Source organism: Diaphorina citri, unplaced genomic scaffold (assembly GCF_000475195.1).
Source record: "Diaphorina citri unplaced genomic scaffold, Diaci psyllid genome assembly version 1.1 scaffold2188, whole genome shotgun sequence".
NCBI classification, from domain to species: domain Eukaryota; kingdom Metazoa; phylum Arthropoda; class Insecta; order Hemiptera; family Psyllidae; genus Diaphorina; species Diaphorina citri.
The window spans coordinates 7,197-30,294 of NW_007379613.1; the positions used below are offsets into that span (position 1 = coordinate 7,197).

At 38.3% G+C, this 23,098-nt stretch overlaps 2 protein-coding genes across 2 annotated transcripts in view; both read right to left on the reverse strand.

The window, feature by feature from the left end:
- LOC103518430 (fatty acyl-CoA reductase wat-like) overlaps window positions 1–10,467 on the reverse strand; it is an 11,482-nt gene extending 1,015 nt beyond the window's left edge. The window contains exons 1-9 of the mRNA XM_026830222.1: window positions 10,237–10,467; window positions 5,355–5,506; window positions 4,502–4,603; window positions 3,906–3,990; window positions 3,226–3,319; window positions 2,021–2,210; window positions 1,646–1,699; window positions 812–1,069; window positions 6–62 (exon numbers count right to left, since the gene is read on the reverse strand). Of these exons, the coding sequence (XP_026686023.1) occupies window positions 6–62; window positions 812–1,069; window positions 1,646–1,699; window positions 2,021–2,210; window positions 3,226–3,319; window positions 3,906–3,990; window positions 4,502–4,603; window positions 5,355–5,506; window positions 10,237–10,455 (1,211 nt within the window). The 5' untranslated portion in view covers window positions 10,456–10,467. The remainder of the gene's footprint in view (window positions 1–5; window positions 63–811; window positions 1,070–1,645; window positions 1,700–2,020; window positions 2,211–3,225; window positions 3,320–3,905; window positions 3,991–4,501; window positions 4,604–5,354; window positions 5,507–10,236) is intronic.
- LOC103518429 overlaps window positions 1–10,970 on the reverse strand; it is a 16,265-nt gene extending 5,295 nt beyond the window's left edge. Inside the window, exon 1 of the mRNA XM_026830224.1 lies at window positions 10,688–10,970. The gene's annotated coding sequence lies outside the window, so the exon portion shown is untranslated. The remainder of the gene's footprint in view (window positions 1–10,687) is intronic.
- Window positions 10,971–23,098: the final 12,128 nt, after the last annotated feature.

The window sequence follows — 23,098 nt, forward strand, 5'->3', positions numbered from 1 at the left end:
TAGACGAGAACGGTTGAAGAGCATCGGACGCTTTGTCCAACCTCTTATAGATCGGAATTAACCTGAGGGATAGAAAAGAATGGGATGAAATATGGATGACTCTCAGGATTATCATTCGTTACTACAACTGTTAAAATGCTTAACTCCGAAGAGCATCGGACGCTTTGTCCAACCTCTTATAGATCGGAATCAACCTGAGGGATAGAAAAGAATGGGATGAAATATGGATGACTCTCAGGATTATCATTCGTTACTACAACTGTTAAAATGCTTAACTCCATACACTAGAAGCCCACTCTGAGGCTTAGGTGTAGGGGCGACTGCTCCAAAGGACGAATAGCTGTTGAATGGACGCAGTAACTGAGCTCTTGTAGAAACAAAGTGCCCTGGTAGAACCATGCCCCATGCATTCTGTCGCGTCGGAGCAACATAGGCCAGCCACTCACTATAAGGTAGACCTTACAGGTACACTTGGTCAAGTCCACCTGTCAGGTCTACCTGAGTGGCTGGACAATGGCCATAGTCCATACACACATTTGCATATTTCTCTAAAAGAGAGCAACCAAACGTTTCCTAATAACTTATAGAAAAGAAATCCATACCTCATCTTTTGTGGCCATACACACATTTGCATATTTCTTTAAAAGAGAGCAACCAAACGTTTCCTAATAACTTATAGAAAAGAAATCCATACCTCATCTTTTGTCCGGAAGCCCAGAAGAAGAAATCATGGCCATACACACATTTGCATATTTCTCTAAAAGAGAGCAACCAAACGTTTCCTAATAACTCATAGAAAAGAAATCCATACCTCATCTTTTGTCCGGAAGCCCAGAAGAAGAAATCGAACACATAGCCAACCAAATAATGAAGGAAGAAGCTGAGGAAGATGTAGAGGTTACGAGATTTGGTCTGTAACGGCGGAAAGATGTACATGAGGACTTGGGAAGGCGGCGTCTTGACTCCGGCGTTGAAGCATTTGGTTTGGAACTGGAGCCAGGTGATGGGGTTGTCTTTGGAGCTCACATAGTTGTAGATCGGGAGACTGGTGGTTTTCAATTTCCTTATCCTATAGAAAGGAAAGTAATGTAATCAGGGCAAAGGTTTTTATGGCGTCTGGAAGTTTGGAGGATGATTTTGTAGAGAAACAAATCAATTTTTTACTCGGGGTTCTGAAACGGATATAGCGTTGAAGCATTTGGTTTGGAACTGGAGCCAGGTGATGGGATTGTCTTTGGAGCTCACATAGTTGTAGATCGGGAGACTGGTGGTTTTCACTTTCCTTATTCTATAGAAAGGAAAGTAATGTAATCAGAGCAAAGGTTTTTATGGCGTCTGGAAGTTTGGAGGATGATTTTGTAGAGAAACAAATCAATTTTTTACTCGGGGTTCTGAAACGGATATTTCTACCCATTTACAGATTTTGACAAATTTGAACCGATTGCAATACTTTGTCCTTGTCATTACACATTGTATTGCAATGTAATGATAATAGAAAGTAATAAATTCTTGAAGTGACACGAAGTGACGCCGCGCTGACAGACGGTATTGTTCGTGAAAACTGAGCTCTTGTGACCCAGTGTTACTAGTGCAAACACATTACACAGATCAGCTGAGACCAAGACACCTGTTACGTCTGACTCACCTGTTACTAGCATCCCATGCACTACACATCAGTGCATTCGTAGTAAGATCAGCTCTAACCATGTTACATTGTCACCTGTTACTAGCATCCCATGCACTACACATCAGTGCATTCGTAGTAAGATCAGCTCTAACCATGTTACATTGTCACCTGTTACTAGCATCCCATGCACTACACATCAGTGCATTCGTAGTAAGATCAGCTCTAACCATGTTACATTGTCACCTGTTACTAGCATCCCATGCACTACACATCAGTGCATTCGTAGTAAGATCAGCTCTAACCATGTTACATTGTCACCTGTTACTAGCATCCCATGCACTACACATCAGTGCATTCGTAGTAAGATCAGCTCTAACCATGTTACATTGTCACCTGTTACTAGCATCCCATGCACTACACACCAGTGAATTCGTAGTAAGATCAGCTGGAACCATGTCACCTGTTACATTTGGATTACAATGGACCGTACGGATAAGTCCTGCTTCCACACCTGTCACTATACCGGTGGGTCCGTACAGGTTATCAATCCAGCCCGGGACAGGGTCTTTCCAGGTGGAAATAACTGAAACAGAAGGATATTTTCCCCCTCTTAATTTATTAATATATCCAGACCTTTCAAATAACAATAACTCGGTTGCAAAGTATTGGGTTGCACGAGGGAAAATGACCCAATAGTGAACTCTGAGTAATTGAAAACAATTTTATTTAAAGTGGAGAATCCTCTGAAATTTTGGAGTTGTAGGGTTGCACCTAAAACAGAGGGTTGAATGGTAGAGATTACCCCAGGCAATAATTTCGCCCTTTGTAATAATTTCTTGTATTTAGCAAAGTATTGGGATGCACGAGGGAAAATGAACCAATAGTGAACTCTGAGTAATTGAAAACAACAATTTAAAGTGGAGAATCCTCTGAAATTTTGGGGTTGTAGGGTTGCACCTAAAACAGAGGGTTGAATGGTAGAGATTACCCCAGGCAATAATTTCGCCCTTTGTAATAATTTCTTGTATTTGTGGTGTGGTGTACATTGAAGTGTAACCAACAAAGAGCCTAAACAAATGTATGAGCTCTTCCACCTAACGGCATGGTTGTCAGGTGTTGAATAATAAACGTGTTGTCCTACTTTTTGCTCGTCTAGACTCTTTAAATTCATAATGGGTGCTAATTAAAAATGTATTAATGTAGGGATTCTGGATTCAGTTGCACAAAATAAAATTACATATGTAAAATTATGTGGGTGATGTGCGAGGTGTCTCACTGTCTAGCAAGGTTTTGAGTGACGGGATTTTCACCCTTCATTCGGCGAAAAGCTAACCTCTTCGCCGGAGGAAGCTTATGCTATATCAATAACGAAGGTTGAGTGCGAAGGGCACCCACTCGGAAAATTTTGTTTAGCCAAAACCAGTTGGCCGCAAAGCGATGACTCTAAAGCCGATTGAGAGGCCGACGACAAACGCCGACCCCATAACATGAGAAAAGGCGAAGAAAAAGAAGCCCGAGTGGGACCGAAGCTTATTTATCTATGGCAAAGTTCATTTACCTATGGCAAAGTTTATTTACCTATGGCAAAGCTTATTTACCTATGGCAGGTCTGAAAATGGACACGGGTATATCTTGGCCTTCTTCAGCTAGGAGCTGCTCTGCTGCTGCCTTGGTGAGACAATACGTATTGGACTAACAAAGAGCCTAAATTAATGTATGAGCTCTTCCACCTAACGGCATGGTTGTCAGGTGTTGAATAATAAACGTGTTGTCCTACTTTTTGCTCGTCTAGACTCTTTAAATTCATAATGGGTGCTAATTAAAAATGTATTAATGTAGGGATTCTGGATTCAGTTGCACAAAATAAAATTACATTTGTAAAATTATGTGGGTGATGTGCGAGGTTTCTCACTATCTAGCAAGGTTTTGAGTGACGGGATTTTCACCCTTCATTCGACGAAAAGCTAACCTCTTCGCCGGATGAAGCTTATGCTATATCAATAACGAAGGTTGACTGCGAAGGCGAAGGGCACCCACTCGGAAAATTTTGTTTAGCCAAAACCAGTTGGCCGCAAAGCGATGACTCTAAAGCCGATTGAGAGGCCGACGACAAACGCCGACCCCATCTGAACATGAGAAAAGGCGAAGAAAAAGAAGATTAGTCGAAAAGCTAACCGCGTCCTCACACCTCACCCAGCCCGAGTTTAGCCGAAGCTTATTTACCTATGGTTACCAATGGCAAAGCTCATTTACCTATAGCAGGTCTGAAAATGGACACGGGTATATCTTGGCCTTCTTCAGCTAGGAGCTGCTCTGCTGCTGCCTTGGTGAGACAATACGTATTGGCATTCTCCTTGGCAAATCTGAAACAAATAGGAGAAAAAGTCATGGAAGATGCTTTGATGATGTTGTTGTAGTAGTAGCAGTTGAGCCTTGAAGTAATGTGAAAGCGGTACCGAGGTACAATGTTTTTCTAAAAAGAAAAAAGTAGCAGTTGAGATAGACTGAGGGGGGGGGGATGGCCTTTGGTTGAAGTTGTTGAAGACTCCAAGTGGTCCCGCGACGCAACCATCGTGAGAACCAAGACGTTTCGATTGTGAACTATGGCTGAATTGGCTGACGATGTACATCTATGCTTCAGTCTATCACTTTACGTTTTCCAAAAGTGATTATAACTTTTATTACTCATTCTCCGATGTTCAAATAGTTTTCGGGAAAGGTTAAGTAAGGTGTGTCGACTATGTTTGGGCACACCTTTAGAGCTAAAAACTGATTTTTTCATGAGGGGGTCGACCTCCGTCTCAAATCTATGGGCCCCTAAATAAATTTGTCTAAAAGTGGAGCAGGTAGGGTACCCATTTTCAAAGTACTTACTTTACTTTCAGTTCCTCGAGCTTAGGGTCGTCGGGACTCAGGTCTAAAAGTTCTATGAGTGTCCGATATGAGGTTTGATTACGTGCGACTTGGGGACCAGAACTGGTTCATAAGCCACGTGGGGCCTAGAACTAGTTCATGAGACTGAGGGGCGATGATGGCCTTTGGTTGAAGTTGTTGAAGACTCTAAGTGGTCCCGCGACGCAACCATCGTGAGAACCAAGATGTTTCGATTGTGACCTATGGCTGAATTGGCTGACGATGTACATCTATGCTTCAGTCTATCACTTTACGTTTTCCAAAAGTGGTTGTAACTTTTATTACTCATTCTCCGATGCTATGTTCAAATAGTTTTCGGGAAAGGTTAAGTAAGGTTTGTCGACTATCTTTGGACACACCTTTAGAGCTAAAAACTGCTTTTTTCATGAGGGGGTCGACCTCCATCTCAAATCTATGGGCCCCTATATAAATTTGTCTAAATGTGGAGCAGGTAGGGTACCCATTTTCTAAGTACTTACTTTACTTTCAGTTCCTCGAGCTTAGGGTCGTCGGGACTCAGGTCTAAAAGTTCTATGAGTGTCCGATATGAGGTTTGATTGACGATGTACATCTATGCTTCAGTCCATCACTTTACGTTTCCCAAAAGTGGTTGTAACTTCTATTACTCATTCTCCGATGTTCAATTAGTTTTCGGGAAAGGTTAAGTAAGATGTGTCGACTATGTTTGGACACACCTTTAGAGCTAAAAACTGCTTTTTCATGAGGGGGTCGACCTCCGTCTCAAATCTATGGGCCCCTAAATAAATTTGTCTAAAAGTGGAGCAGGTAGGGTACCCATTTTCCAAGTACTTACTTTACTTTCAGTTCCTCGAGCTTAGGGTCGTTGGGACTCAGGTCTAAAAGTTCTATGAGTGTCCGATATGAGGTTTGAGGTTGGTAGATCTTCTCTTCAATGGTGCTCGTCATTTTGGCGTGACAAAAGGCCGTAGAGACATAGGTGAGTAGCTGAAAAAAAAAGTTTAGAGGGAACTATAACTACCAATGTCTTATCGTCCCGAAATTGAAGAAAGAAGGCAGACAGGATGGGACCCAGGGCGGATTTCATCCTGAACGGATAAGGTTCTTTCTCGGAACGGCCGGCTTTCTCCTATCCTGTATTCCTTCTCACTTCGCTTTTGGGACAATAAGACCTTGGCAGTTTCAGTTCAATCTATCTAAGCTCCTGAACAGATAAGGTTCGTTCTCGGAAGGGCTGGCAAGGCCTGTAGTCAATGACACTAAGGATGCATAAAGCGTCATATCAATGTCACCTTAAATGTCATACAACGTCAATGTCGTTCCAAGATGTCATACGACGTTGTAACACTGATAGTGATCGTATTAGAAATTGGCCTTGGGTGTAAAATATTCGATGAAATTTCCGTCTACCTCTCTGTTTAGGCGGAAACCGCACATAGCATATGGATCATGGATACCTAGGAAATTTGAAATTTGAGTTTTAATTGGAATGGTTACTTTAGCTTTGATGATGATTAAAAAGTTTTAAATATGTATGTATGTATGTATGTATGTTAAAAGATCGAAAAAAAAAAGTTTCATGTTGGGCGAAATAATTTCAACTATTTTAATCGTCATCGCGAGGCTGATTAGATCATGGCTCCGTCCAAATGGTAAACCAGGTAAATGAACCATTACGTGCGACTTGAGGACCAGAACTGGTTCATAAGCCACGTGGGGCCTAGAACTATAGTTCATAAGAATATTGGTCACCCTACATCATCTACATATTTGTTTGTCTCATCATGTGACAAAAAGCAATTATTATTATGATTATGACAGGGTTTATCTGATCTCTATATATTCTTTACAACTGCTAACCTTGTAACACTGATAGTGATCGTATTAGAAATTGGCCTTGGGTGTAAAATATTCGATGAAATTTCCGTCTACCTCTCTATCTAGGCGGAAACCGCACATAGCATATGGATCATGGATACCTAGGAAATTTGAGTTTTAATTGGAATGGTTACTTTAGCTTTGATGATGATTAAAAAGTTTTAAATATGTATGTATGTATGTATGTATGTATGTATGTATGTATGTATGTATGTATGTATGTATGTATGTATGTATGTATGTAGTAGTTAAAATAAAACTTGGGAAATTTCAAAGCTATATTCATAATAGTACTAATAGTATCTGCGAACAACTTTAAAACTTGTTGATTCTTAAAATAAAACTGGGAAATTTCAAAGCTATATTCATAATAGTACTAATAGTATCTGCAAACAACTTTAAAACTTGTTGATTCTTAATCTTACACTTACTCGTAAATACCTACTAGTGTATGGTTAATAATATAAATAGGAAAATAAAGCTTTGATCAATCATACCGACTATGCGGACTATGTGACCGAACATCTAAGTCGAGTCATATTTTTGGTAAAGATCGAAAAAAAAAGTTTCATGTTGGGCGAAATAATTTCAACTATTTTAATCGTCATCACGAGGCTGATTAGAGCTTGAAAGACTGATCCGACGGTGTATGGTTAATAATATAAATAGGAAAATAAAGCTTTGATCAATAATACCGACTATGCGGACTATGTGACCGAACATCTAAGCCGAGTCACATTTTTGGTAAAGATCGAAAAAAAAAAGTTTCATGTTGGGCGAAATAATTTCAACTATTTTAATCGTCATCACGAGGCTGGTTAGAGCTTGAAAGACTGATCCGACATCAGACAATTAATCATGGCTCCGTCCAAATGGTAAACCAGGTAAATGAACCATTACGTGCGACTTGGGGACCAGAACTGGTTCATAAGCCACGTGGGGCCTAGAACTAGTTCATAAGAATATTGGTTACCCTACATCATCTTCATATTTGTTTGTCTCATCATGTGACAAAAAGCAATTATTATTATGACAGGGTTTATCTGATATCTATATATTCTTTACAACTGCTAGTTTTTAGTCCGTCCTTCCTTTATTATTACAATAGTAATAAAAAGGGAGAAGGGACGGACTATTGTATTCGCTTCGGTGTCGTCTGTCTGTCACTCTGTCCCCATAGAAGGACCTATCCAAACCTGGTCGACCTATATATCAAATTAAAGGTCTTTAATTTGATATATATAATAATAAGAAATACCTAATACTGAAGAAATCCTGGGAACTTTGTGTGCACTTTTGTATACAGAGTCGGGGTGTAGATCGAAAAACTTTTACCTACAGGGTTAATTGAAGTCTATGAAAAGCAATGGAACAGATCATTTTTTTTACGACATGAACGATCAAGCACAGTTCGGACTTATCGACATTATTACAGTATTTACAAGAATATTGATAGTGTGTGGGTGATATGAGCCCCTATTGATGAAGTACACAATCCGTCAAAGTTTGCTACATCAGTTCATTACAAAGGACATAAGACACTGTAACTTTATGAAACTCAGCATCAACAATGGTGGTATTATCAACGATGTATCAAGTAAGTAATTCATGATAAAGTTATCATCCTCGCACTGTTCACAACTTACTTCAATGTCAACGAAGTAAATATAAATTTCTAGAAAACAAAGAGAAGACGAAGGAGAGTTAATTTAAACTCGCGAAAGGTGCACTTCTGTCATCAGACATGGAACCTTTACCATCTTCGAGGAAACTCAATTTAAATCCATCATAGTGGAGGAAGAGAAGGAGGAGAAGGAGGAGGAAGAAAAGGAGGACAAGAATAAAAATAAGAAAAACAAAGACGATGAGGACAAAGAAGAGAAGAAAAAGAAGAAAGAGAGGAAAAAGAGGTCATGGAAGGAAAATCTATGTGTGGTTTGGTGGTGGTGGTGGTAGTAGTGGGACAGATTGATTGCTGAAAAAGTTTTTCGGTATTTGGAAGAGACAAGAGACAATATTTATGTCTGAATTGTCTAGGCGGAAACCGCACATAGCATATGGATCATGAATACCTAGGAAATTCGAGTTTTAATGGGAAAGCTTACTTTAGCTTTGATGATGATTAAAAAGTTTTAAATATGTGTGTACATATGTTAAAATAAAACTTGGGAAATTTCAAAGCTATATTCATAATAGTACTAATAGTATCTGCGAACAACTTTAAAACTTGTTGATTCAAACTTCCGGGCTCTATTACATTTCAGATTATGAAATTAGGTAACCTATGTATAATAAAAAATTTACTTCCCTTTATTGCTTTATTGCCAGCCTAGTTAGCTTAGTTGGTAGTGCGTCTGCCTTGTAAGCGCTAGGCCGCGGGTTCGATTTCCGCCCGGGCGGATTTTAGTCCTGATGGGATAATGTTTATTCTCGGAACGGCTGGCTTTCTCCTATCCTGTCTTGCTTCTCTCTTCGATTTCGGGACGATAAGACCATAGCAGTTACAGTTCCCTCTGTCAAACCTCTTAAAAAAAAATATTGCTTTATTCTGTTTACTTAAATTTTTCTTTATAGCATACAAAATTTCGTTGTCAGGCCAGAGCCTAGTCATAGCTTGAATGGTAGTACGCCAACCTTGCAAGCGCTAGGTCGCGCGTTCCATTCCCGCCCGGGGCGGATTTTATCCTAAACAGATAAGGTTCATTCTCGGAACGGCTGGCTTTCTCTATCCTGGCCTCTCTTCGATTTCGGGACGATAAGACCTTAGCAGTTGCAGTTCCCTCTGTCAAACCTCTTGAAAAATGAACATACAAACTAAAAAAAAAAAAAAAAATCATCGAGGTAAAACTTAGACCTTGCTTTGTTCGTTCAATTAAGAATATTTTACAAAATCTAGAAACAATAGTCAGGAATGACGATTTACTTAACCTTAAGGAAATTCGTAAAAAAAAAAAGTTTTTCAAAATAAAAAAGAAAAATAGTTTTGCAATTTAAACTTTTTCTCGAAACATTGTTCTTTTTCAACTAGTTCTTACAAAAAAAAAAAAAAAAAAAAAAAAAAAAAATTTTTAGTGACTCGATTGGCTTCTGGTATCCTAGTTTTTTTTCTCAGTGTACTATGTAAACATAAAGGTTTTTTTTTTGTAAAACATCGAAGAGAGCAAATTGTTAGGAGCTCATTTTGTATCGCACCTAGGTATTTCTGAAAAGTGAAAACTCCAAAGTCTCAAATAAAAATAAATAGCCAGCCTAGTTAGCTTAGTTGGTAGCGTGTCTGCCTTGTAAGCGCTAGGCCGCGGGTTCGATTCCCGCCCGGGGCGGATTTTATCCTGATGGGATAATGTTCGTTCTCGGAACGGCTGGCTTTTTCCTATCCTGTCTTCCTTCTCTCTTCGATTTCGGGACGATAAGACCATAGCAGTTACAGTTCCCTCTGTCAAACCTCTTAAAAAAATAATAATAAAATAAAATAAATAAATAAATGAGGATATAAAATTTCATACACCTCATCTGAGATTGAACCCGCGCCTTCCTGTTATAGAGGAAACTGAAATTGCGAAAGTCTTATTGTCCCGAAAGCGAAGAGAGAAGGAATACAGGATAGGAGAAAGACAGCCGTTCCAAGAACGAACATTATCCGTTAATAGCTAAACTTACCACACTGTTGAGCATATTTTTCACGCAATGAGGATATAAAATTCCATACACCTCAGCTGAGATTGAACCCGCGCCCTCCTGTTATAGAGGAAACTGAAATTGCGAAAGTCTTATTGTCCCGAAAGCGAAGAGAGAAGGAAGACAGGATAGGAGAAAGACAGCCGTTCCAAGAACGAACATTATCCGTTAATAGCTAAACTTACCACACTGTTGAGCATATTTTTCACGCGCTCTTCGGGGCTCGAACCCTTCTTGTCTCGAACCATAATGTAGATAGCGCCAATGTCGGGGAAACTCCGGAGCAGTTTGTCAATCAGGAGTTTGCCCATGAACCCGGTACCTCCTGTCACCAGGATTTGGCCGTCCCTGTAGAAGTCGTCCACTTTCTGCTCTTCCTGCATGATGGGACTGACGGAGGGGACAGATAGGGCCAAAAATCGGGACGGCTAGTGGCTTACAGTGACAATGGGGAATACGGCTGAAAATCGGGACCGTACACAACGGTGTTTAGGGAATGGGGCCGAAAATTGGGACGGAGGAGCAGATGGCGCGATGATAGGGCCGAAAACCGGGACAGTGCACAACGAACGAATCTGTTGAACAGGGCTGAAAATTGGGACGGCTCACAGCGACCTTTGGGAAGTAGGGCCAAAAATCGGCAAGGTTCTCAGCGGCTCGGCCTTGGGGAATAGGGCTGAAAATCGGGACAGCTCACAACGACTTTGGGAAGTAGGGTCGAAAATTGGGACGGCTTACAGCGATGATGTTGAGGAATGGGGCCGAAAATTGGTACGGTTCACAGCAACTTTGGAGGAAAGGGCTGAATATTGCGACGCGACGGGAACACTCACACTCCCGTATTTTTTTATTTATTTTTACGCACGAAAGATGTTTATGCGTGTACGCAAAAAAAACTCCGGAAGTGTGTGTTTTTTTTAAATAACCAATCAACCTCCAAGATTTTTTCTAAGTGGATGCTTATAAAACTCAATTGGATTTCATGTTGATTGGTTGAGTCAGAAAATCTTACTGAAGAAAAACCTTAAGATGACCGAGAAAGAAAAAATATACCTACCTACCTACCTACGCCAAATCCTCGAACATAATCGCGAAATCACATAGGTACGATATGTACGATAGGTGATAGGTAACATACCTATTATTAAAAACAGATAAACAAAATACCGTCGAACCTGGATAAACGAGAATCCAAGGGACCAGCTCATTTTTTCGTTTAAGGCGGTTTAATACAACATTTTCTATGTTTATTTTTTATTCTTTTGGTGTGGGTGGGGGGGGGAACCTCGAACACTTTTGAAAGTTAAGAAGGGAACCGCAACGAAAAAAGTCTGGCCACCCCTGCTCTAATACAATCAAAGGGCTAAAAAAACTTTGACTTCTAAACGAATCCAAGTCCTTCGGCCTTCATTATTACATTTTTGAAATCCCAATAGTTAGGTACATAGGTACAACTACAACCTACATAATTACATTGGTAACTAGTTATGATTGTTATGAAACTTGGTGCATATGACCAAGAAGTTGACAAGCACCACTTAAATATTATAATAGATGATAGATAGATAGATAGTTATGAAACTTACTGGTAGACATTGTTGTGATATTTGTTGTAAGAAGCGTATGCTAGCAGAACACCAAACCCAGGTCCCAGAGAGAAGAATACCTGAGTAGCTGCATCCACCCATACCTGTCAAATCAAGAACACTTCAAGTTAAGCCCAAGGGAGAAGAAGAAGAGGAGGGAGAAGAAGAAAAAGAAGAAGAAGAAGAGGGAGAAGAAGAAGAGGAAGAAGAAAAAAAAGAAGAAGAAGAAGAAGAAGAAGAGGAAGAAGAAGAAAAAGAAGAAGAATAAGGAGAAGAAGAAGAAGTAGTAGAAGAAAAAGAAGGAAGAAGAAGAAGAAAAAGAAGGAAGAAGAAGGAGAAAACTCCCTACAGTCCTACACAATACTAGAGAGGAAAGCCGTGTAAAACATTTTGAACACAGGAAAGATAAAAAATGAAAAGAAAGGAAAAAAATCTGGGAGATAGGTTTGACAGGAGAAATATTCATGTTTGCAAGGGAGAAATGTAAAGCAAGAAGAAGGAGGACGAGAAGAAGAAGAAGAGGAAGGAGAAGAAAAAAGAGGAAGATTAAAGACAGAAATCCGAATATAGAAAATGAGAGAGAGAGCGAGAGAGGGGAGAGAGAGAAATGTAAACGGAAGAGGAAGACAGGTAAGGGAAGAATTATTAGAGCCTAGGTTAGAGAGAGAGAGTGGAAAAAACAAACAATCCAGATGTAGGAAAAATAGGAGACTGTGCCAGGAACAAAACAGGATAGGAAAAGAAAGGACAAGGGAAGACTGAAAATATTTTGTAGACATATACCTAAACCTGATGGGAAAATAAATACTGAACCTAAAATACCTGGAAAAATAAACATTAATGAACCAAATGAACCATCACAGGTACAATACTAGTACCTATAGCTTCGCTCTCTAGTAACTAGTAATAGAAAGTAAAAATAGAACAATGTAACAACCAAACCTGAAAACCCTGCATAGTTGGATATACGTCTGTAGCTTTTATCATAATTGAAGTGCTTGATCAGGCAGAAAGAAAAAGCGGACTGAATTGAAATGTAACAAGTAACAACCAAACCTGAAAACCCTGTATAGTTGGATATACGTCTGTAGCTTTTATCATAATTGAAGTGCTTGATCAGGCAGAAAGAAAAAGCGGACTGAATTGGAAAAATAGAATAAACAAAGGAAAAGCAGAAAATGGACGAGAGAGAGATCAGGAGGTGAGGAAGAGAAATGGAGAAAAAGGAGGAGGTGGAATAGAAGGAGGACACTATGAACGAAGGACAAGGGAAGACTGAAAATATTTTGTAGACATACCTAAACCTGATGGGAAAATAAATACTGAACCTAAAATACCTGGAAAAATAAACATTAATGAACCAAATGAACCATCACAGGTACAATACTAGTACCTATAGCTTCGCTCTCTAGTAACTAGTAATAGAAAGTAAAAATAGAACAATGTAACAAGTAACAACCAAACCTGAAAACCCTGAATAGTTGGATATACGTCTGTAGCTTTTATCATAATTGAAGTGCTTGATCAGGCAGAAAGAAAAAGCGGACTGAATTGGAAAAATAGAATAAACAAAGGAAAAGCAGAAAATGGACGAGAGAGAGATCAGGAGGTGAGGAAGAGAAATGGAGAAAAAGGAGGAGGTGGAATAGAAGGAGGACACTATGAACAAGAGGTAGATAGGTCTCATATACCCATATAGAGTGTTTCTGACCCAACTTTTCCGCTATCGGATAGTCATGGGCGTAAAAACGTGTTTTGGCACTAAAAACTGATCATCGAAAATTTCGTCGACTTGGTAGGTAGGTACATTACTTTCCTTCCTATAGGATAAGGAAAGTAAAAAAGTGACTTGCAAGTATTGAAAAAGCAGAGCCTAGGTAAAAAGACGTGTTCCTGGTAAAAAGACTTTTAATTTGATATATAGGTCGACCAGGTTTGGATAAGTCCTTCTATGGGAACAGAGAAAAAATAGAAATGAAGGAGAAAGAGGACGAGGAGAAGAAGAAAAGAAGAGGAGTAGAATGGTTCTCTGGACAAAATTTACACCACCATTTTTGTGTTCCTGGTAAAAGACCTTTAATTTGATATATAGGTCGACCAGGTTTGGATTATAAGTCCTTCTATGGGGACAGACACACAGACAGACACCGAAGCGAATACAATAGCCCGTCCACTATACCTTTTTTTATTACTATCGTAATAATAAAGGAAGGACGGGCTAATAAGAGGAAAGAGTTCGAGGAGGAGAAGAAAACGAAGAAAGAGGACTAGAAGGAGGAGGAGAAAAAATAGATATGGATGGGAAGGAAGAGGAGAATGAGGAAAACAAGGATGAGAAAAAGGAGGAGAAGGAAGAGAACACGAGGAGAAGATGAAAACTCGATAAATAGAGGAGGAGGAGGAGGAGAAAAAATAGATATGGATAGGAAGGAAGAGGAGAATGAGGAAAACAAGGATGAGAAAAAGGAGAAGAAGGAAGAGAACACGAGGAGAAGATGAAAACTCGATAAATATTCAATTGAGCACAAAAAATGTTTTCGATTTGGCAAACATTATAGGGTTGTATGTAGTTGCTGTTGTCATCAAGGGTGGGAGATTTTTCATTTCACCCTGTCATCCGGACACTATGAACAAGAGGTAGATAGGTCTCATATGTACCTATATAGAGTGTTTCTGACCCAACTTTTCCGCTATCGGATAGTCATGGACGTAAAAACGTGTTTTGGCACTAAAAACTGATCATCGAAAATTTCGTCGACCTGGTAGGTACATTACTTTCCTTCCTATAGGATAAGGAAAGTAAAAAAGTGACTTGCAAGTATTGAAAAAGCAGAGCCTAGGTAAAAAGAATAAAAATAAAATGTGTTGACAATATTTTGTGAGGGTCGCCCTCGACTCTTTTTTACAGGGTGTGAATGAAATTTTGACCCTTCATGCCGGTTGTCTTTTTCGGACCCTTCGACTCTTGTGGGCCCTTGACTTTGCTCTAGCTCAACTCCACCCAGGTTCAATCTTTCCATGGAGGGCTGTCTCTATAGATATACATAGGACCAGGGGTGCCCCCAGCACGTTTCAGGTCCTTCAGGTTCTTTATAATTTTTAAAAACGAACAATAGAAAACTTTTTACTGGAAAAAAGAAGAAAGAGGAGGAGGAGGAGAATGAGAAAAGGTACAAGAAAAAGGAGGGCAAGGAGAAGGACAAAAAGAATAAATAGAAGGAGAATAATGAGAAGGAAAAGAAGCACGAGAAAAAGAAGACCTATGAATGAAATTTTGACCCTTCATGCCGGTTGTCTTTTTCGGACCCTTCGACTCTTGTGGGCCCTCGACTTTGCTCTAGCTCAACTCCACCCAGGTTCAATCTTTCCATGGAGGGCTGTCTCTACACACATAGGACCAGGGGTGCCCCCAGCACGTTTCAGGTCCTTCAGGTTCATAATATTTTTTAAAAACGAACAATAGAAAACTTTTTACTGGAAAAAAGAAGAAAGAGGAGGAGGAGAATGAGAAAAAGTACAAGAAAAAGGAGGGCAAGGAGAAGGACAAAAAGAATAAATAGAAGGAGAATAATGAGAAGGAAAAGAAGCACGAGAAAAAGAAGAAGAAGAAGGTCGAATGGGAAGAAAAAGAAAGAAGAAAGAAGAAGAACAAAAAAAGGAACAAAAATTGTGACGTCTTTTTTTATGGGTTGAAAATTTGTCTGACACCGAAGCAGCGAAATTGTGAGAGTGTGGCATTCCTGCAAATTCCAATGTAACTTTTTAGTCCGTCCTCCCTTTACTATTACAATAGTAATAAAAAGGTATAAGGGACGGACTATTGTATTCGCCTCGGTGTCTGTCACGAGAGAGAGAGAGGGAGAGTCAGAAGAGAGGGAATAGGAAAAGGGGAGGGAGAGAGAGAGATAAAAAAATATTATCAATAAAAAACATCGTATGTACTTATACTTTATCCCCCGGGATCTAGCTGAGTCAAGCGGGGGGGGCCATCCGTTTCCATTATACCTGTCTACAAGGACCAAATAACTCCCCCCGCAATAGAAAAACCAACATAAATTCACAGCCTATAAATTGAGAACAATTAATGTGGGCAAGGAAAATACTTCTTGTAATAGGACGCCGTCGAAAAATATGACAAAGGGAGCACAAAAGAAAAGGCTTAGCAAGAAGAGCTCACTTTCTCTCTCTTTTTTGCATGAAAAGGTCACCAATAAGATCGATTGAGCGAGAGAAAAGGAAAAGAAGAATAAGAAGGAGGAGGAGAAAGAGAAGAAGAAGGAGGAGGAGGAGGAGGAGGAGAAAGAGAATATGAAGGAGGAGGAGAAAGAGAAGAAGGAGGAGGAGAAAGAGAAGAAGAAGAAGGAGGAGAAAGATAAGAAGGAGGAGGAGAAAGAGAAGAAGAAGAAGGAGGAGAAAGAGAAGAAGAAGGAGGAGGAGAAAGAGAAGAAGGAGGAGGAGGAGGAGGAGGAGGAGAAGAAAAAAGAAAACATAGGGACAAAGAAAGAGTGACTTATAGGTTTTGATAGAAAGTAAAATCAGGTTTAGAGATAAAAGAATGCTTTCTGAATTTGTCACACCTGGTCCTTAAGGATCGTTCCCACTTGTTCGGAAAAAAATCGTGTCGTGCGTAGTGGGAACACTTTAATTGCCTACAGGACATTCGGGAAAACTCACAAGTGGGAACGGCCGAACGGGCTTTTAGGGTTTGTCCGAATTGATGAAATTGGGCAAAAAAATGTTCAACACATGAAAAAATGCAGACTCCAGAAAAGGGCGTAAGTGAAGTTAGGCCCTTTTTTAGACCACGCCTCAAATTTGCTCGTTGTGTTTTGTTTTCAGTTCTCACGGACTTCGCAGGAGGTGGCCGCTACGGGAATTCGATGAAGAGGAAACATACCATCCAGACGGACAGTTTACTCAGTATTCGTGAAGATATGACTTGAGTAGTTGAGTAATTACTTGAGTAGTTCCCCACATCACTTGAGTGGTTCCTCATATTACTCGAGTACAAGCTAGACATACCATACAGACGGACAGTTTACTCAGCATTCGTGAAGATATGACTTGAGTAGTTGAGTAATTACTTGAGTAGTTCCACACATTACTTGAGTAGTGTACCTACATATTTAGTAGTTATGTTATATTGAACTTAGTTTTAGGGTTGTACAAGTGTACATACATAGTTACATAGTATGTAATTTATCGTCTATTTTAACAAGTTAGATTTAAAGTAATAATAATAAAGATTAGGATCAAATCAGAATATACAGGATAAAAATTTAGATTTCGTTCCAATTTCTAGTTTAACAGATACTCGTACAGGGAAAAGGCGCGAACGACCTACTGTTTGTAGTGTTAAAGTTAAAGCGCCATAAAGGGGGTAAAATAAAAGGTTATCTTAGTAAAGATGCGGCGGCGCGGCGCAGGACAACATTGAATTCTGGGTTCGAATCCCGACAGTACATATTTTATCCATAAGAAGCAAGCACAGTTTATCAGCTAGTTGAAAGATATAAGCATTGATTTTTATATAAAAAAAGAATGTCATTCTGTTATTGTTTCTTTTTTCTTTCCTTCCTCTCTTTCTGTCATCTCTTCTTCCTCTGTTTATCATAGCCTTGGGCCCCATGTCCCTCTCTCCCTCGCTCTCTCTCTCCCTCTCTCTCTCCTTCCTTTGTTTTTTTTTTTTTTTTTTTTTTTTTTTTCGTTTTTTTTTTTCTTCCCGAAAATTTCAACATCAATGACTCCAGACCACAACACTTGTGGTCTGGATTGAAGCCTTTGTCGGGACAGTTAAGAGAATATCCCAGATGAAACACCAAATCCAAGTTATTTGAACATGTTTTTTTAACTATCTTCGCTTGTTTGCACCTATGGGTTGAATCTTATAAGTCTTATAAGCAACTTTTGAGCCACTTCCACTGGGCAGATTCACATGACACTTTTGAATTACAATACCTCGGCTCGGTGGTGTAGTGGTATTTAAACTCAACTGTCGGGATTTTGGAAAGCTCCAAACTTTTCGGACTCACACATAGAGTATTACAGAGACAGAAGAAAAGAAGGAAGATAAAGAGAGAGAGAGAGAGAGAGAGAGAGAGAGAGAGGGGAAGGAAGAAAAAGACGAGAAAAAACAGGAAGACAGGGAAGGAGGGAGAGAGAGAGGAAAAGAGGGAGGGAGAGAGAGAGGAAGAAGGATAGAGACATAATAACAGGATAGCTTTGGTTTGACAGTTTGGAAAAGTTGAGAGTTCCAGAACTTACATTGTCGATTAATGATAACTTCGGTAAAATGACGAGAAGTGAGGGAGGGGGTAGGTAATGAAAATCGCTCTCAAAGCGCAAAACCAACAGGGATCGCGTCTATGTATAGTTGATTTGGCAAATGCAAAACCCGTTTATCTGACATATTGTAAGGTGTAAGCTCTTCAGGAGAGGCTAAAAACTAAAAAGTACATGCATGGTTCTTGTATAGGTATGAGGAACTACGACCTTGAGTATCTTTGTAGATAAAAGTTTTACAACAATGGTTTTTACACAGTTTATATGTAGATCCAATCAAGAGTAGTCCAATGAAAAAAAAAGACGAAGAAATTGTCAGATGAATAGTTTTCACATACGAGTATAAGCTAGTTCATATAGCAAACTATCTTGTTTTATTTCCATTAAATTTTAACCCCTTCCTGTCCTCTGTTCCAGACTTTGCCTGTACGAAACTTATCTTGTTTTATTTCCAAACAATTAATTTTAAACTAAACAAGATCAACGCCTGTGTATGTACATTATCGTACATTCGACATATCTTTCTGTCTTTTCATCCGTTTCTAAATCTTTCACTTTTTACTTTCCTTATCCTATAGGGAGGAAAGTAATGTAATTTACTTTTTTTCTCTCTACAGAGGGAACTGTAACTTACTGATGCTATGGTCTTATCGTCCCGAAATCGAAGAGAGAAGGAAAACAGGATAGGAGAAAGCCAACCGTTCCGAGAACGAACATTATCCCATCAGGATAAAGTCCGCCCCGGGCGGGAATCGAACCCGCGGCCTAGCGCTCATAAGGCTAACTAGGCTGGCAATCTTTCACCTTTAATCTCTTTTTCTCTCTCCATCGAAGTCCAGGATTGTTTTACATCCAATACCTACCTAGCTTTCTTTCATCTTTCTACTATTTTACCTTTATTAAATTTAATCTCTCTCGCCCTTCAATCCCTCCTCCTCTCATTCTCTCTCTCTCTCTCCCTCCCTCCCTCTCTCTCTCTCTCTCTCTCTCTCTCTCTCTCTCTTTGATTTTAATACCCGTTCTTTCAATATTCAACAGCTTGGAACTAGTTAAGCGTAAAAGAAAAAGAGAGAGAAGAGGGAGGGCGGGGGAGAGAGAGAAAAAAAAATAGAAACATAGGGAAGGAGGTAGAGAGAGACAGAGAGAGAGAGAGGCTAAATAGAGAGAGGAATAAAGAGAAATGAAAGAGAGAGAGAGAGAGAGAGAGAGACGTGAAAACGTAAAAGGGCAAATTGCCTGGAAAAATTCAATCTGGAATTTTTAGATATTTACAGACCACGAGTTTTTCTCGTAAAATGCTCGAGCGGCAAAATATACATATGTAAGTATGGCCAACCAAGTATACGTATGTATAAACAAGTACCGTATACGTATCGTATAAATATCTCTATAGATATAAGTTAGTATAAGTAGATTTGGATGGTAGAGAGCGGAATGTTTGCTTTCGTAAACGTACAGGGTGTTGAGGTAAACACGTTTCTTTGAGAGAGATACAACCACAGACTTATTGATGGATCGGCCAAATTGTGGAAGCACAGAAGAGCAGAGCATAAAATTTACCACTATGTACCTACCTAGTACTATTAAATTTATTACCTCCATTATTTTCTAATTTCCAGATTTTAGGATGTAGGTTCTAATTTTAATTTATTAAGTTTCCATTTATTATTTTTCAATATAACACTCAGAACATACTGAATTCTTATAAATAGTATACCCATCCGTATAATCAGAGCTTGTGCCACCACGGTTAAAGAAAAAGTCACCTTTCATAGGTCAACATGAATTTAAAATAAATTCACTTCTTCTTCTTCTTCTTCTTCTTCTTCTTCTTCTTCTTCTTCTTCTTCTTCTTCTTCTTCTTCTTCTTTTATTCTTCTTCTTCTTTTCTTCTTCTTCTTCTTCTTTTCTTTTTCTTCTTCTTTTTCTTCTTCTTCTTCTTATCCAGTTGTTGGACCGGGATCAGAGGAAGATTAAAGACAGAAATCCGAATAGAAAATGAGAGAGAGCGAGAGAGGGGAGAGAGAGAAATGTACGTAAATGGAAGAGGAAGACAGGTAAGGGAAGAATTATTAGAGCCTAGGTTAGAGTTAGAGAGAGAGAGTGGAAAAAACAAACAATCCAGATGTAGGAAAAATAGGAGACTGTGCCAGGAACAAAACAGGATAGGAAAAGGAGAGAGAGCGAGAGAGGGGAGAGAGAGAAATGTAAATGGAAGAGGAAGACAGGTAAGGGAAGAATTATTAGAGCCTAGGTTAGAGAGAGAGTGGAAAAAACAAACAATCCAGATGTAGGAAAAATAGGAGACTGTGCCAGGAACAAAACAGGATAGGAAAAGAAAGGACAAGGGAAGACTGAAAATATTTTGTAGACATATACCTAAACCTGATGGGAAAATAAATACTGAACCTAAAATACCTGGAAAAATAGACATTAATGAACCAAATGAACCATCACAGGTACAATACTAGTACCTATAGCTTCGCTCTCTAGTAACTAGTAATAGAAAGTAAAAATACTTTCTATTTTTTTCTCGTCCATTTATTTTTATTCGATTAAAAAAAAAAGAACACTTTAGCATAACCAAATAAAATTAGAGTATTTTCTTCGGAATAATAATCCAATAAGAAGATTGTCGTACAAGAGTGGAGATAATTTTCTATTCGATTGTTTCTGTCTCTCTCCCTCTCTCCCATCTCTCTTTTTGTTTGGAGAGCGAAACAGCTCCAAAACGGAGTGAGAAAGAGAGGTAGGGACGCATAGAGAAAGAGAAAAAGAGGGAGAGACCCATAAGGAAAGGAAAAAGCATGAATACAGCTGTAAAATAAATGATTGAGAAAGAGAAAGAAAAATGGGAAAGGAAAACAGATAGAGAGAGAAAAAGGTGTAGATAGAGTTATGGGAAAAACAGAGACAGAGAGAGAGAGAGAGATGGATACAAGAATAGAGAAAGTGAGGGAGAGAGAGATGGATATAAGAGTAGAGAGAGAGAAAGATGGATACAAGAGTAGAGAGAGAGAGAGAGAGAGAGAGAGAGAGAGAGAGAGCAGGATATATGTATTTATAGATAGAAAGGAAGGAGAGAAGAGAGTACTTTGTTGTTCTTCTTCTTCTTCTTCTTTTCTTCTTCTTCTTCTTCTTTTCTTCTTCTTTTCTTCTTCTTCTTCTTCTTCTTTTCTTCTTCTTCTTCTTTTCTTCTTCTTCTTCTTCTTTTCTTTTTCTTCTTCTTTTTCTTCTTCTTCTTCTTATCCAGTTGTTGGACCGTGATCAACCCCGTATATTTTTTTTTTTTTTTAGATAGGCACTTTAACTTCTTTTTATGTTATTTATGTCCCACATCCCACAACTACGAAACAACTTTGTAGATAGCGAGAGAGGTTCATTTTATTCTGAAAAATGATTTAATTAGTTTTCAGAATCGATATAGGAAACGCCAACGCCATGTTAATTACGAGGAAAAAGTTCAATTTATACACCCTATATAGGATAAGAGAGGAAAATTAACTAATTTTAATTGTTCCCACTTGAAAATAAAAGAGACAAAAAAAAATCCCACTTCCTGAGTATCTTCCCCTATTATTCTGGGGATTTTTTTTTCTCTTTTTCCCCCAAGAAACTCATTTAGAATTCAACGCCATTTGTTTATTATTATGGATATTATTTTTCATTATAATTATTATTTTAATGGCACCCCATTTATACCGGAGGGTTTAACACCATGGGGTCCATGAGAGACACTGGTGGCTAATTAAACCCCCCCCCCTCCTCCCTATACTAGGTACACATTACACAAACACGTAATGGAGCTCAATAATATTTTTTTTAAATATATATATTATTATCATTATTTTTATTTAAAAAAATATGATAATAATCGCGCGTACATAATAATTATTTATGTTTATTTATATAAAAATAATAATAATAATAATAATAATAAAAAAATGAAAAAAAATAGCACTTATAATGGCTAATAAAACCTAACTAAGAGTTTTACCTATAGGTAGTTCAGAGAGAACAATCTGATTAGATAGATTTGAATTACTTTTTTTATTATTATTAACTCATTTTTTTAATGAATTAGGTACAAGTTAACAAAAAAATTAATTAGGTGCCGATTATGTTGCAAAAATGTCAATGTTGTAACATAAAATAATACTAGGAACTATATTAGGTAGATATGCATATGAAGTAATTGAGGTACACTGGTACCTATGTAAAAAAAAAAAAAAAAAAAAAAAAAAAAAAAAAAAAAATGGTAGTTCAGAGAGAACAATCTGCACTTATAATGGCTAATAAAACCTAACTAAGAGTTTTACCTATAGGTAGTTCAGAGAGAACAATCTGCACTTATAATGGCTAATAAAACCTAACTAAGAGTTTTACCTATAGGTAGTTCAGAGAGAACAATCTGATTAGATAGATTTGAATTACTTTTTTTATTATTATTAACTCATTTTTTTAATGAATTAGGTACAAGTTAACAAAAAAATTAATTAGGTGCCGATTATGTTGCAAAAATGTCAATGTTGTAACATAAAATAATACTAGGAACTATATTAGGTAGATATGCATATGAAGTAATTGAGGTACACTGGTACCTATGTAAAAAAAAAAAAAAAAAAAAAAATGTATTAAGATATCATTTACAAATTTACATAAATTTAATTTTGTACCATACAGCAATACTTACTGGAGTGAATTTTATTAACTTACTATTAAAATCAGGTTTTGTCCTTGTCTCACCCTAACAGAGGTTATACGAATACCTACCCTACCACAGTAGGTACAGAAAAGTTTCATTTAAAGTTTTTTTTTTTTTTCCCACCCCGTATGATAAAAACGAAACAGTGTGACCCAAACAAATATCTTGTACCATAAAAACAACCTATGTAAATAAAATAGTATAAATACCTACAATATTGAAAAAAAATCATTATTTATTGATATACAAAAAATATACAACTTTAATATAATATTTAACTTGTGTGTGTTTTCCCTAGCGTTGTCATTTGCATGCATTATCTTCCCTGCGGTTATGAATAGGATGACAAGTGGTTTGAAATTCAAACTTTGAATATACCAGTGCGTCTAGCATCAGGGATTTCCAACTTCCATGTGTATGCGGGCACGGGCCATGGCAAGTACATCGCGGGCC